Below are 17,081 nucleotides of genomic sequence, written 5' to 3' on the forward strand. Positions count from 1 at the left end.
CCCTTACACGAGACACACTGACAAGAGTATGACCGTCCTAAAAAGATTACTTTCCGGCAGATGCAGCAAAACCATTTCTCAGGACCGGGGTCAGGAGACGGACCCGGATTGGGTTCGATACCTTCCCGGAGCAAGAGAATATGGAGCAGTCCCGCTGCAAGGAGCTGCTGGGAGGATGACAATTTGTGGGAGGGACGCAACAAATTAAATGGGGTTACACTGAAATGGCAGTCCTTGGTCGGGAAAAATCCCGAGTCGCTCCGGTACATAGAACCGACGGCCTTGGGAAGCGTTTTTTTTTTGTTTTTTTTTGATGTAGCTCGGAAGCATAGCGCGAAAAAAACATCCGTCAGAAAGTTTTCGGAGTTACACTTAGAGCTTCGAGGAAAGTGATGTCGCCGAAGGTATCAGTTCGAAGTCCCAGTCCTACAGCTTCTGTGCTGGCATATGTTAAAAGTGCCAGGATGCGTGGTAGCGACTGGTGGTCGGGATTGCTACTGTTCGCACTTTGGGAATTGTAGCTCCTAGAAATAGCCGAAAAACTGAAGGCGCCCTTTGGCGCGATCAACAATAGGCCAGCATTGACGCTATCGTTAAAACTGTGCCACGAGAGTCATAATTATTAGTAGATAATTGATAGCAGCCGTAAGTCGCCTTTGTGCGTGACCAGCATGGAACCACAAATGATTTAAAGAAATCGTGCCGACGACGAGTATTAGAGTTAGCCCAGAACATCTCCTTCCGTGAAACTACGCTACAAAAGTGTGACCATTTTAAGTATTTCTCCCTCTCTCCGCAAGGAGCTACTCCCGAAATTTTTTGATCGATCCGCAAGATTTTGAGGCAAAAACCGCGGATCTTTCCGATATGGCCGAAACGTCGATTTCCTTAAATACATATAAATAAAACATTTCCCAATATTATTTTTTTAAATTTTCGCTTTACAAGCCTCATAGATACTCATCCGCAAGTTAATGATCCGCAATAATTGATCATCAAACATACCATTCACGTCAGCAGTATGTTTCCATATTCATTAGTTGTGGATAATGTGATACTCTGAAGTCCAGCCATTAAATTCAGAGGTTTACGCCGATCACTTTTTCGGCGCGCTGGCCACGCCGCCGCTGCCGGTATATAATAGAGCCTACGCCGCCGCCGTTTAAGTGACCGGCGCAAACCTCTACTGTGACAACCGGGGAGAGTATATATCACACACATAGACGGCAATAAAGCATATGGCCTGACATAACCCTACCAACCATGAGTGGATAAAAACTTGATATTTGATAGGATATGGTGAAATAGGATATTTCGTGTACGTGTGAGCTGTCAGTCTGCAACTACTGCATACTTTTAGGTGCAAATGACAGCTTTGAACGTCAATGTGCAGTGTTGCCAGACCGTCCTTTAAAAAACCGTTTTTCTAATAACCAAAAATCCCACATGCTCGAAAAATGCTCCAAATTTTTAATTTACTTTTTATGTACAAAAAAAATCCCAACAAAATGTTCCATACTTTTTATTAATTTTTTTTAATTTATAAATTTTATATAATTTACATCTATATATATAAAAAGAAGTGTACATTTTAATTGTCACTCCATAACTCGAAAACGGATAGAAAGATTGCCATGAAATTTTTAGGAAAGATACAGGAAGGAGAGATGATGGTTAGTTGATTTTGAAATCCCAAATCGGTTTTGCCATTCTTGAGTTATAATTTTTTTTTAGAAAAAATTCAAAATTTGAAAAAATAAAATAAAATGAGGCTTATGGACTCCGAAACTACCACGCCGATTTTATTCAAATTTTCAGGATGACTTAGTAGGAACCCGGAGAGTATTTGTGAAACGTTTTTTTTTTCTGGTAGTGGACCAGGGACCGATTTATCCTAAACTATCGTATATATGGCTCGATTTGCCTGAAATTTGGTGTGTAGGTAGCGTTATATCTAGAATAAAATGTCGGATAATTTTTCTTCCGGGAAGTGGACCAGGATACATATTGGTGACTAGGGTCTCGAGATATAGGACAAAAAGTGGACCCGGGCACCCCTAGAATGTGTTTATACAATATGGATATCAGATGATAGCTGTTGATAAGTGCTTTCGTACAGGGTAGTTTTCATACCTATTGGTGACTAGGGTCTCGAGATATAGGCCAACACGTGGATCAGGGTAACACTAGGGTGCGTTTTTACATTATGGATATCAAATTGAAGCCGTTGATGTGTGTTTTACTACAGATAATTTTTTATACCGCTGGGTGTCTTGGGTCTCGAGATATAGGCCAAAACGTGGACCCGGATACCCCGAGACAATGTTTATACAATAAGGATATCAAATGAAAACTGTTGATGAGTGCTTTACTACAGGGTAGTTTTCATACCTATTGGTGACTAGGGTCTCGAGATATAGGCCAAAACATGGACCCGGATACCCCTAGAATGTGTATGTATTTTGGATATCAAATGAAAGCTGTTGCTGAGAGCTTTTAAGTAATTTTCATTGTGATATTCGATTTAGTCGCATCAACCTGGCAAAACTGATAAATATGCATGCGAAGCCGAAATAAAGACATGAATTAATAATACCCACATACCTATTTACATACGTCCTATTCGATTTGCCTGAAATTTGTTATATAAATTTGCCTATATAAGTATTTACGATGCTTTTTTCCGGGAAGTAGGCCAGATACGGACTGGGACTGGGATTAAGACTGGGACTGAGACTGAGACTCGGAGTGGGACTGGGACTGAGAATCGGAATGGGACTGGAACAAAATACATACCACCCTCTGGGACTGGCAATAAGATATGAAGGAGAATGAGAAAAACTTGAGAGAAGAGAAAAGAGAGGAGGAGACTGAGAAAGAGATAGAATGAGACGAAGATGGAGATAGATGAAGCGAAAAAAACCGAGGGAGGAGTGAATACAAAGATTAGGAAAAAGTGTAGAGGGGCGAGGGCAGAGTTAGAAGGAAAAAGCTTATTAAAATGTATGCAGATATACCAAATTTAGGGCAGAACAACGTCTGCCGGGTCTGCTAGTTTTTAATAAAAAAAAGTAAATACAATAACAGTAGAATAAAATGAACTAAAATTGAAAACAATAAACAAAATTACATAAAATAAAATAAATAAAGTAAAATTAAACAAAACAAAATAAAGAAAAGAAAATTTAATTGAAGTAAATAAATGAAAAAATACAGCAGTTTCTTGATTTTACGAACATTCAAAATGTTTACATTGAATAATTTATAGTACGAAAAAACGTGCATCGACAGTACTTGGTTGTACGAACAACTAACAAATTTTGTGTTTTGTATCATAAAAAATTTTAATTGAAGAGCCAAGAGTTCAACATACAGACGGTATTGAAAGTTTTGGCACGTGCATTCGGTGGGCCAAGCAAAACAGTGTTGAGGCTTCAGATTTGGTTGTTTTGACGGAGCTTCAAAAAGCTGAAATATTTCTGTCAAACAATCAATGGTTAATCAATTTCAAAAACATTTTAAACATTAAATACTGTCTTACTGAATTAAGCACATGAAATGAATTTTTTCTTTTTGTTCTTTTTTTTTCATTTGTTATTTGAGTAAAAGAAGTTTTAAGAAACACGTGTACTTTCTCTGGTTATTTTAGCTATTTTAATAATAATATATGAAAAATGTTATGGTACTCGATTTTACGAACAAACCCTTCGTAAAATCAAGAAACTGCTGTAAAATAAAATGAAATAAAATAAAGTAAAAAAATAAGTTGGAATGAAACTAAAGAAAATGAAATGGAATAAAATTAAAGTGATTTCGATTCGGTCAGCCACGAGCTATTGTGCTGGAAACTCCGTCACTTCTTTGCCTTTTCTGATAGTTCCATTAAAGTCATGGCTAGTTACCTCCAAGGTAGGGAACAAAAGGTCAGAGGAGAGAAAGCTTCGTCAGAATTCAAATCCATTAAAGCAGGTGTTCCTCAGGGATCAATTCTTGGTCCTCTATTATTTAGTATGTTTGTCAATGATGTGTTTTCCGTGTGTAAGTATGTTAACGTCCACGCATATGCTGATGATATTCAGTTGTACCTTTCTAATCGTGTTGGCCTCGTTGAAGACTTATGCTTCAAAGTAAACTGTGATCTGTCTGCTGTTTTCTGTTGGGCTAAAAACAATGCTTTATGTCTTAACGCTGCAAAATCGTACGTTATGCCGAATAATAATAAAGTTATAAAATAAATTATGCCTTAAACACGGTGTCATTACTTCAAGAATGTGTATATAATGAGTATACATAAATGAGTTTGTTTAAATTTTTTTGTATTATAAACTTTTTTGAAAATACATTTTTAAAAAATATACATAGATATATCTTGTGAAATTTTAGCTGACACGTTTATAATATGATGTTATTTCCTAGGATGTAAATAATGATGATTTATTATGTATTCAAATTGGTTTTTGTAATCAGTTACAACTTGTAATAAATATTGTTTTTCTTGTTCGTCATTTGTAAGTATTCTGTTATATTCTTCCACTAGCAGACCCGGCAGACATTGTTCTGCCCCAAATTTGGTCAATCTGCATATATGTATTTTAATAAGCTTTTTCCATCTAACTCTGCCCTCCCCCCTCTTCACTTTTTCTTAATCCTTTTATTCACTCCTCCCTCCGTCTTTTTCCCTTCATCTATCTCTATCTTCGTCTCACTCTATCTCTTTCTGAGTATCCTTCTCCTTCCTTCTTTTTTCTCCTCTCAAGTTCTTCTCATTCTTCTTCATCCCTTATTGCCAGTCCCAGAGGATGGTATCTATTTTGTTCCACTCCCATTCCGAGTCCTAGTCCCACTCCGAGTCTCAGTCCCAGTCCTAGTTCTAATCCCAGTCCCAGTCCGTCTCTGGCCTACTTCCCGGAAAAAGGGATCGTATATACTAATATAGGCAAATTTATATACCAAATTTCAGGCAAATCGAATAGTACGTATGTAAATAGGTATGTGGGTATTATTAATTCATGTCTTTATTTCGGCTTCGCATGCTTATTTATCAGTATTGCCAGGTTGATGCGACTAAATCGAATATCACAATGAAAATTACTTTAAAGCTCTCAGAAACAGCTTTCATTTGATATCCATATTGTATAAACTCTGTCTAGGGGTACCCGGGTCCACGTATTGGCCTATATCTCGAGACCCTAGTCACCCAGGGGTACGAAAAATTCCCCGTATCAAAGTACTCATAAACAGCTTCCATTTGATAGCCATATTGTACAAACATATCCCAGGATTATCTTAGCATAAAAAAGATATTGAAGAATTAAATTTCCTTAGTGCACAAATATTAGCATATACATGCAAAAATACCAAAAAATAAAACTTCTGTTTAAGGATTTTAAGGAAATGTTAAATATTTTTAACGAAAGTGTATTTTTCAAGAGATGTTTGCATTCTTAACCATTTATGTTGCATTAACTTGGCAACAACGCATAAATATGTATGTACCAGTGAGCTGCAATTATTCATGTTTTAAGGTTATTAGTGGACTAACCAAAAAATTAGTATTTGTGTGTACACAAACAAAGAATATCAAGCACTTATATCAGAGCCGGCCAAAAGTTGAACATTGTACAATCTGAGTTCGTATATTCACACAGACACTAACAATGTGCGATCACGATCGTTTGCTTTCGCTGGTCACTCACTAAAATCAACAGTGAATGCAAAAGGAAAAGTCCATGCTACTTTTTGGGCACATAATAAAAACAATATGCTGCAATGTTAAAGTGACTTTTAATACGTTTTAGTTAGTATTATTAAGTTCCTTTGAACATACATATTAATATTGACAATTTAAATATTAATAATTAATAATAATTAATTAATTACTAATAAATATTGACAATTTAATATAAGTAACTTTTTATACGCTCTACTTAGTTTTATTAATTTTTATACAATTTTTTTTTATTGAATAACTTTATGTTTTGAAAATGTATATTTCTATCTTTACATTTATTTTATTTTATAGTTCTTTCTTGATGAAAAAGTGATTTTTTAAGTAAATTTTGCAATGAAGAAACACCATACCTTCTTTTATAAAAAAGTTTTATCTGGCTAGATCGACCTCCGCGTTCTTAGTTATATGAATATAAGTAAGTATTGTTAGGATTAGCTTGAAATCAATAACCAGAGTCCTTTTTAATTTCGAACTTCACAGTCCACATTTTCTTTTAGCACACTGTTGCGATTTGTCACTCAATTTTTACACACACTTATGCAATTGTTTTAGTATTTGTGTGACCGGCTCTGACTTATATCCACTAAAACACATTTACATAGTCATGCTTCGTAAAATGAATAACCGCTCATAAGCCACGAAGCAGTTCAGTACTCAATTGTCTTATTGAGCAAGAAAGTCAACTGTGTTATACGAAAACACTAATTTGAATCAGTATGACTAACTGTACAATAAAATGAATATAGCCATATCAGTCTTCTGACGCTAGCAACACAACGATGTACACGAAACTAAACTTAATACAGCGCTAAAGAAAAACCGATAATAAACGAAGTATACAGTGTATTACACACGAAACCAACATGCTACTGAGTTAAAGCGACTATGATTTCAGTTTATACTCAACAATGTCATATATGTAAGGGACATATGTGTTGCGGGGCACTCGTATGTATTTTCTATTTTATGTGCTAGTCACTCATAGTATTTGTCTGTACTTGACTAAGTACACATTTAGACACACATTTTTGGCTCATGACTAAGTGCACTAATTTTATTAGTACTCAAAGCAGATCTCTGGTATGTACATACATATGTCAAGCTGATAGGATATGAAAATACATACATACATTCATACATATAAATTTACTCCCGAAGTTAAATAACGCAGCGAATGCTACATACATATGTGTCGCCTCACTCAAAAGCAATTTGCGCGCACAGGTGACACCGAACAACCACACACGGATTTTTTGGTAAACATGTTACTTTGGTTTAAACAGTTTGGCTGATATAAGAAAGGAATCAAGTATTTTTTTATATATATATATATATATATATAGATAAGTTTTACTCCCCATTCTGCTGTGTCGTTAACTACTTTTATATTTATAGCAGTATCCTTAGCTTGTTTTATCTGTATCCCCCAGTATAGTGGATATACCTCCAGAAATTTAGATGATATCCCAAACCGACCAAAAAAATCAATTGTATTTCCTGTTACAAAATCGTGTAGTTCTTTTTCTATTAATTTATTGATTTCACTTGGCCTCAAGTGTAACCTCTTTAACTTTCCTGTTTCCTTGTCGCAGTTGTCTATGCTTTTGATTTTTTCCACAATCTTTTCTTCATGGTACAAGAGACGTCATCATCGAACAATGCCAATGCAATACATTCTTCAGACAGGTACCATAGGTTACAAAACTTTTTTATTGCAATTTTATTAATAAAAGATAACTCTTGAAGAGGTGCTCTATGAGGATTGGTACAGTTAAACCAAAGCTTAATATAGAATTGCATAATAAACGCGCATATACTTGATATCGAATTCTCTTCATACTCCGTTAGTTTAAAATGTTCACGAAATAAATAGATGTTTAAGCAATACAATGCCTTAGACATCCACCGAGCATGGTGAGTGGGTCCTGGTGCACGAAACTTTATGCCATCACTTGCTCCTAGACATATAGACGTTAATTCCAATAATTCCCCATAGTCATCTCTTACTATTTTCTTTTTCAACTCTTCCTTAGAGAAATTTAGAATAGTATTTTTGCTATCGCTTAAAAGTAATTTCAATTCGTTATTTTGTAGCAAATCTTTAAAACTATTTTCCGATGATTTTCCAATATTCTTGAAATCGCCGAAATAACTGGACGTCCTTACTAGTATTTACTGGAAAATAACTCTGAGCAAAACTTCATAAATATGATGACGACAAGGCAGATACAAAAGTTTTCTCTCAAGTTTTTTTTTCTAATACCGTTGCAACTCCTTTTATAACGCCTGTGTTAACCGATGTCGTATCAAAACAATAGGCCACAATATCATCCTTCAGATCCCATTCAAATAACAGTTAATACAACATATCAGCTATTTCCGAGCCTGTAACAGCATATATTTTTGGAGCTCCTATTAACTGTTCGCCATTCCTGTAAGTCACAACAACTGGAAGTCGTTCCACCTTTTCACGACCTGTTATTTCTGGAAGTAGTTTTCCATCCCAATGCAAAGTGCCGCAATTTATCTATTTAAAAAAACTACAATTCAAAATTTGTTCATTCAAGAGCAGTATACATAGTTTTAATAAGATAACGTCAAAGAATTTTTTTAGTTGTTTGCAATTTGAAAATATATATTTTCATTTCTTTATACTTTTGTTTTTAATTTCTTTCTTGTTGCAAGAACAAGTTGCAGTGCAGGCTTAAATTTGTTGTGGTATCAGGCATTTCGAAAGAAAATTTGTAAAAAAAATATATGTTTATACTTTTCTAAATAAATAAACTTCAAGTTTGTGTATAAAAAAGTTTATTTGAGCGTTTTTTACCCGAATACCACGATTCACTCATCAACACATTTGCACAGACTTAATTTACTTTTCATATTTTTTTGTCGAAAGCAATATATATGTATTTTGCCCTGTAACTCTGTTATTGATCGACCGATTTTGTATTACGGTATGGAAAAGCAGTACATTTTCGTGGGGTTTAGAAATATGGAAGCCTGAAACACCTAATTGTAAAAATTCGTAATTTTTCAGGATTTCAAGCCCTTTGCGCTACCTCTAAATCTTTTTTGATTGGCCTAAAACTTTGCATATATTCGTTTTAGAGCTATTCGCATACTTTTAGGGGGTGAGATCAAGATTCCAAATACTTTTTTTTCACTCCATACACTGAAGGGCCACCCTAATATACATACATACATACATAAGTACCTATGTACATGACATGATTTGGAGGTCCAATTTACTACTTCTGTAATCGCATACAATTTGGAGGCATCAAAAATTGCAGCTCCCAGTGTAAGGTACACGGCTATTTATTTTAGAATTTTTTTTTATAATTATAATCCACATACTTTTAGCGCGTATGAATTTTTGAAAATACCCCACAAAAGTGGGTGGGGTGGTGTTAATATTTTTCAGAAAAATATGAGCTTGTGTTGGAATTCGAGATGAAAATGCAAAAAGCGGTTAGCGTTGGTTGGCAGGGAAACTACAGATATACATGTATATAGCTAAATAACCAAGCATGAGATACAATCAGTTTGATTTTAACTCGCTATACGTGAAGAACGCGAGTATTATAATTGTGAGGTACTACTAAGTACCCAAGTAGTGTAAATAAAGAACATCTTGCCCAGTGTTGCCATTTTGGTGCTTTTGGAGCCAGATCTAGCCCTTTTTTTTCGTTTAGCTCCAAAAATTCCGGTTTAGCTCCTAGCTCTTTTTTTGTCCCTTTTTACAATGTTTGCCTCTTTTTGGCTCCAAATCTGTGAAATTTGTAATGTGTTTTATGTGTGTCGAAGTTTTATTTTATTTGTTTCGTTATGTATGAAGTTGCAACTCAACTGATACCAAAAAATTTAATCGATAAACTGTGTCATGAGGTTGTACATTTACTTTTCCAGCTTTAACTTCAGATTATAATAAATTTTTGTCTCTCGTACCTTATTTTCACTATACCTTTGAAGAATATATACGAATTAAAAGAGATTATAAATGTATAGACGAATTTATTGAAAGAAAGATACCTAAATATGTCCCGACTTCATAATTAAATTGATAGAACAATTACGGCAACGCTTGTCACAAAATATAGAAACGCTTAGCAAAATAGACATCTTTTCCGTTGAAAACACATTGAGAATTGTGAAACCTCAATTGTTTTCATATTTCACAACAAGTATAGCACCGACGAAATAACTAGGTTAGAAATGCAGTGGAAGAATATCTATATCCAAAATTGGAAAAATGTGACTTCAACTTTAAGTTTTTGGTTAAAGAGTTTAAGAATGCGTTAAATGAAAACCCTTTCCAAGAGCTTGTCGATTTTGTGCTTACATTTCTTTTGCTGCCAATAAGTAATGCTGAAGTTGAAAGAACGTTTTCTGACAATAAGAAGTGGTCTTAAACGGCTGAATAAATGCTGTCATGACTTTGAAATAAACAACGATCTCTTAAAATTAATGAAACAAAAAATATTTATGAATGTAGCAATAATAATAATTCATCTTCTGAGGACGAAATCATAGATTTTGAAGTCTAGGGCCCTTCAAACATATCTCGTCCCAACATAAACTTAAATATCATTTTCATTTTTCATTTCATTTCATTTATTAATCATTTTCTTAATGCTATGTACATATTTTAAATTTCCATATTGTATTCAACACATTAACTATAACATAGCTTAAGAAAGGTAGATGGCAATTATTATTTTAAGAATTAAAATAGTACTAATGCCATTTTCAATAATTATATACTGTTTTTGTTTTTGTGTGGGGTGTACATTAAATATTTACTAATACTAAAAAATTTTATTAAAAAAGAACTTCAGGTAAAATTATTTTTATATTTTTAATTTTTTATAATATCGCCCTCAGCAGGGATTCCAGTTCATAATGATTATGTCCAAGCAGATACAGTTTAACTGTTTTTTGAAAGAAGTTAAAATTTCTAATAACCTGTACAGTGTTAGGAAGGGAGTTGAGGAACTTGCGCGACGTGTAAATATAAAAGCTTCTAAAGTGTGATGTTCTAGAATACGGAATTTGTACAGTTGGAAGTATATTCCTACGTAAGTTATAGACTTCTGAGGGAAAGCTTTCCAAGTAACCTGAACGAATAAAGAAAATACTCATGACTTTATATAAATACAAATGACGGCACGGTAGTATATCCAGTCTCCTAAAAAGCGGCATAGAGTGTGATCTATATTTTGCACTACAGATACGTCTAATAATTCCCTTTTGAATCGTTACAAGTGGTGACAGTTTATTTGCCGAGGCGCCACCCCAGCAGCTGATACCATATTGAAGTTTAGATTGAAATATGCCGTAGTAAACAGTTTTTAAAGTAGATACAGTGCAACACTTTTTGAGACGATAGAACTGCCTAGTAGTATAGAGAAAATACTGTTTCAATGTATGGATGTGCGCAGACCAATTCACACGATTGTCAATTATTATACCAAAATATTTAAAATTATCAACAACATCAACTCTGAAACAGTTGTCGCTGCATTGAATATTGCAATCGAAAGAACTTATCGCAACATTCTGAGTGCACTCCATATGGTGTAAGTTAAAACGGAGGCATTCTTCGGCATGAAATATAATATCACAGCTAGGTAGTTCTTTGGCAACATGGCTAAAATACATAAGTTTCGTTTTATTACTAACAAGTAGTTTCTGTGAAGCAAACCAAGCTCTCAGCAAATGCAAATCAAAGTTAATGTCACATATTAATTCAAGTTCACTAGTTGTACTGTACGCAATGGCCAGATCATCTGCAAACGCAGTTGTTTTGCCCTTAAATGGCAGGGAAAATATTTAATTGATGTATATTAGGAACAATATTGGACCAAGAACAGAACCTTGGGGTACTCCCAGATTTACAAACAGTGGGCTACTGTAACTGCTATCTACTTTTACTCTTTGTATTCTGTTAGAAAGATAGGATTTAAACCAGTTATGAATAAAGCTTCGGAAGCCTGCATGGTGTATTTTATCCAAGAGAATATCTTTATCGACCATGTCAAAGGCTTTTGTTATATCAACAAATAGGCCGGCGCAGTTTCTTTTACCGTCTAGAGCTCTGTAAATATTTGTGCAGAAACTCAGCAGAGCGTCTTCTGTTGATAAGCCGGAACGAAATCCAAACTGCATAGGACTGAAAAAGTTTGAATTGTCTAGAAAGTTTAAAATTCTTTTTTTGACTGCTTTTTCAAATACTTTCGATAAAGCTGAGAGTAGCGATATGGGTCTATAGTTGTTTGCATCCCTCTTGTCCCCATTTTTGAAAATCGGAATAACAACAGCGCTTTTAAGGATATCAGGAAAAATCCCTTGAGTAATACTGGCATTGAATAAGTATTTCAATATATCAACTATATTAAGAGATATTCTCTTGAGTAGTATATTTGAAATACCATCCTCACCACACGAACTCGAGTTTTGCAGTGTGCTAATAATTTTAGTAATTTCAAAGCTTGAAATGGTTTTAAAAAAGAAGCTATTTTGAGCACAACTATACGAGGTAGGAGACTGACAATCACAGCTGCGTGAACTTAGATTACCAATCGTGGTAAAGTGTTGGTTAAATTTGCCAGCTACTTCTACAGTGTCTCAAATTAGCTGATTTTCAGTACGCAATACAACTGGCTCATCACCCTTAATGCAGTTTTTATTTAGAATAGTGTTGACCACTCCCCATTCTTTTCTTGAGTTGCCAAGTACTGATTCAAGTTTTTTACGAAAAAAGTTATCGCGTATCGAATTTATTTCCTTGTTGGCCTGTTTACTAATTTTATTGTATCGGCACCGAAGCCTTGCATTACCGGGACGCTTAGCACACCTTTTCCTTAATTTATTTTTAAGCTTTATTTTATTTAACAGATCCCGAGTGATCCAAGGTTTAAGTCTAATATTTTTCTTTGAAATGCTTAAAGTATAAGTGCAACTGTTAATATGAGCTTTTAACGTTTTTATGAAAACGTCATAAGCTAGCGATATATCATTTTCAGCGTATACGGTAGCCCAACTTTCAAAACGTAGCTTTAAGTTCAACTTGGTAAAGTTAACTTTAGTTAGGGATTTACGAGTACCCTTAAGATTTGGTTTGCTTAACGCAATTCTTTTTATCTGTAAACCGGTCATCGTGTGATCGGTCACTTGTAAGTCCATATTAAAACAAGAACAGTCTCTGCATAGCATTGCAACGACTTTGAGATCAGAACATATTTCCCAATCATGCTCTTCATATTTGATAAATTTGAGTAGTTTTTGCGTTTCCTCGTAGGTTTCCTTTGTATTTACTGCATGTACGATCGGGATAGAAGGCTTTTTGTTACAAATATGCAATAATACAGCCTTCAAACTCAGTTTATGGCTGTCTATGAACAATCGCCACTCTTTTGAATCATATGTTTGACCAAACTCTTTGAATAAACCAGGAATGTCGTTGCAGTAGCATGTACTCTCTTTCTTGGTATAGTGTTTGGAAAATGGTTCGTGACGAGTTCTACAATATATCACCTTAACATCGGATGACACAAATTTAAATTGATGCATACGAGAAGTGTGGATCTCGGCCTTTTCCTTGGTCAGTTCCAAATCTCTTATCCAATCATTAAGTTGTGCTTGTGACAAAAAGTTTCTCTCGTTTCCCATGCGAAATTCAGTACAACTTGATTCCCCGCACTCAGATATTACTGTTGACAATGGAACTGGATCCGCAACTGCCATTGAATGTAGTACTGGTAATGTCACTGTAGGTACGCTGGCATAGGTTACTCTTCTTGATCTTCCAACGCCAAGTACTTTTGTTTGACAAATATAACACTCTATTGAATGGCAAGTAGGTTCTCTCCATATCATTGGTGTATCAAATTTTATTTGTTGTCCTGATTCCGACTGAATCAATTCTACTCGACACGATGTACACAAAGTGTTCGGTGTCCATGGTTTTTCAGCATTTTTAGGCTCAATGCCAAAATACTTGGAGTATAAAGTTTTGATATGATCTGAGAACACTCGCCGTCGCCTTATGATAGTATATTGGCCACACATGAAACAGAACATATCTGGATCGTTATTACACTCAAATTCTCGCGTCCTTTTACTCATTTTATTTTTTTTAATAAATCACGGCTTTGAAATATGACTTATGAACTGAACTATCTCCGGCGAGCCTTGCAGATGTTATGAAGTTTCAAGGCGCATTAACTCATATTTATACTCGGAATAAGAATAAAATTAAAAAAATCAAATCTTACCTAGACAGAAAGGTTCCTTTTTATACGAAGCCGGGAAAAGAAAATACTACTTGCTTTATATGTAGGCTTTACAAATTTTCTGTGTCTTATAATTTTGAAAATCTACCTGCATACTTACCCATAAGTGACGGAAATACATGTTTATAACTACATGCCTACAGCAGGTTTCGAACCCAACCACTCTTCCTTTCGATGCAACCACTCTACCTACTATAAAACAATTGGAGTATTAAAAGTACTATTTGATTTATTTAAAGAAAAAGTATTATCTTTGTTATGGTGTTATTCGTTTATTCGGATAATATCCCATTTGCACTTTATACCTTTAATATATGTATGTATACATTAGGGCGGATCGATTTAAAAATCGCTCATTGCTCTGTGAAAGTCGTATTCTAGGGATCAAAATAAGAAACTTTGCCGAAGGAACCATACCTCTAAAACGAATTCTGATGTCCTCCCTTTGGGTCGAACTTTTGGGTACGGGCAATTTCAATTCTACCTGCTGTGTCTTGTGGTGGCTTAAAAAAACAACACAAGCAATTTTACGATCTGCAATTGTGTCACAGTGATACCTTCATTTTTTAAAACGGTTGAATAAAAAACCCACACAACTATGTTTACGACATGCAAATACATCACAGTGATACCTTGGTTTTAAAAGGGAGTTGTAAAAACGCTAATTTCTAATAATTTTTTTAATTTCTTTTCTATTACTAAGTTAAATTCATTTTTTCATTTACATATGTTCTGACTAAATAAATTTCTAAAGAGAAAAATAAACTCCAAAAAGAAAAAACATAGGCATTTCAAAGTGGGATTTTTCAAAATTTGCCCCTACGACCCAAAGGGGGGACATCAGAATTCGTTTTAGAGGTATGGTTCCTTCGGCAAAGTTTCTTATTTTGATCCCTAGAATATGATTTTCACCGAGCAATGGGCGATTTTTTTGCCTCCCCACAAATCGACCCGGCCTAGTATACATACATTGAAGTTGTGCAACCTGGGTATTTTTATTTGATCGCGTATAACTTACATAGTTTTGCATCGATTTTCTTCGCTGATAGCCTATCTTTTTTCTAATTAAACAAAGCTTTACGTATAGAAAAAATATCTGGAAAAAAGTTGTGGTTTTGGAATGCTGCCCTCGCAAAGAGTAATTTTTTTCATATTTTTTCACAAAAAAAAACAAAAATCTGAAATGATAAGCTAATATCTCGAAAACTATCTGGTTGAGCAAAAAACAATGTATGATGCATTTATAGCAAATGTGTAAACTTTTTTGCAATTGCTTGACCCGTTCGCGAGATATACGTAATTAAAGGGAGCCATCTTTTTGGTTTTTTCGAATAACGGTAAATTGCAAATATCTCAAAAACGGTACCATAGAATCAAAAATGAACTCAATTTTCGAAATCAGGGGGTGATTTTACATACGAATTTCATAACGGCGTTTCTGGTAAAGAGAAAAAGTTGAAATTCGTGGTCCAGTGTAATCAATGATATTTCACTTATCAAGTTCTATTGTAAGAGGAAATGGGGAGATATTTTTCTTTTAAACGGGCGGTGCTACGTCTTATGTAGAAAAGTAATTTATCTGAAATGAAATGTACAATTGAAGCTCACGCTGAGTATATAATGTTCGGTTACACGCGAACTGAGGCACCTTTACTTGTTTTCCAATAGGAATGTTCTCTCCAGACTGAAAATAGTTGAACTGGGTACCTGGCAACTTTCTTAGGTCCATTTTAAAAGACGACTTGTCGTCCATAATAACACAAATATTTTTGCTTGCCAATTTTTTCTCATAGAGCTTACGTGCAGGAAAATAATCAAGAACAAGCAATCAGCTGTTGGGATAACAACACCTGGTACTGAATCCGCCTTCACCAGACGTCTATTTTGCGGCATCATAAAATCTCGAAATATGAAAATTTTGATTTGTATTTGTTAACAATAAAACGTCCTATATGATGATACGATTAAAATGTTAATCTAATTCATAATTATTTTATATTTATCTTTGCAGTAATTGGTGATGTATGATCAATAATAACCAAAAAAAATTTACAATTACCGAGATGATGAAATAAGGAAAATTTTACGGGGATAAAAAAGTGTTGGTGCCCAAAAAACAAACAACAAAGCCCAGCTGTGCATCAGTCCTGATAGGTTTTCCGGTACAAGGGCGATAAAACTAACATAATGCGGGTGGTTGCGATGGTCAGCGGAGGAAAGGACAGCTGCTATAACATGATGCAGTGTGTCGCTGAAGGACACGAAATTGTCGCTCTTGCAAACCTGCATCCGAAAGATCGAGGTGAGTGTTTTAAGTTTTTCAATGCTTTTTTTATTCACATTTCGATTAAACAACGTAAACGCATTTTTTTAACTCGGGATAAAAAACAAAATAATGGCATCGTAGCAAGCACCAATGTGTGTTACGTCAATAACATTAATTCTAAACTGTGAGACGATTTTCTATTCAGTACCACTACACAAGTTGTCCCAATTCTCAATAATTTATGGGCTGATTCTGTATAGACCGCACATCAAGAAATTAATTGAAGTATGCAATTCTGTGTTTGAAATGCGTCATATAATTTTTTTTATAATACGCAATTATCAACTAAAAATTAAAATAAATAAAAATGAACAATTTTTGGCCAAAGTGCCGTTTTAATAATAAATGGTTAAATTGCGATATACACGAAAGCTTGCTTATTGGTTTTATAATTTAGATTTTTTAAAAAACCACCAAATTGCGTGATACGATAGCAAGACACATTATTTAAATTTTTTAAATAATAAAGTGGTCCTTTAACAGTCGCTGGCCGGCCCCCGATTTCCTGAAAATCTCAGAAAGTATCTCTACTTTAGAATTTGGGAGCAAACTTCAACTTTCAACTTGACATACTTTGAGTATCGAGTTTTTTTGATTCGATACTATTGAGTACCTGATACTTTAAGAGCGATATAGGTACCCTATCGATACTTTGCATGCGATATCGTGTCCCGACTAAGCTGTCCGTTAGAAAAAAAGCTCGCTTTGTGGGAAGGAATATAATAAA

General features: G+C 34.6%; 1 protein-coding gene across 10 annotated transcripts in view; it reads left to right on the forward strand.

Annotated features, from left to right (window-relative positions):
* The window catches only part of LOC137250204 (uncharacterized), a 300,510-nt gene that overhangs the window by 86,282 nt on the left and 197,147 nt on the right, over positions 1-17,081 (forward strand). For all 10 annotated transcript variants that reach the window (XR_010952851.1, XR_010952850.1, XR_010952848.1 and 7 more), the window contains one exon: positions 16,040-16,330. Coding sequence is in view for 7 of the 10 variants with exons in the window: in XM_067782622.1 (XP_067638723.1) it covers positions 16,216-16,330 (115 nt within the window). In the remaining 3 variants the exon portion in view is untranslated. The remainder of the gene's footprint in view (positions 1-16,039; positions 16,331-17,081) is intronic.

Source organism: Eurosta solidaginis, chromosome 4, assembly GCF_040869045.1.
Source record: "Eurosta solidaginis isolate ZX-2024a chromosome 4, ASM4086904v1, whole genome shotgun sequence".
Classification (NCBI taxonomy): domain Eukaryota; kingdom Metazoa; phylum Arthropoda; class Insecta; order Diptera; family Tephritidae; genus Eurosta; species Eurosta solidaginis.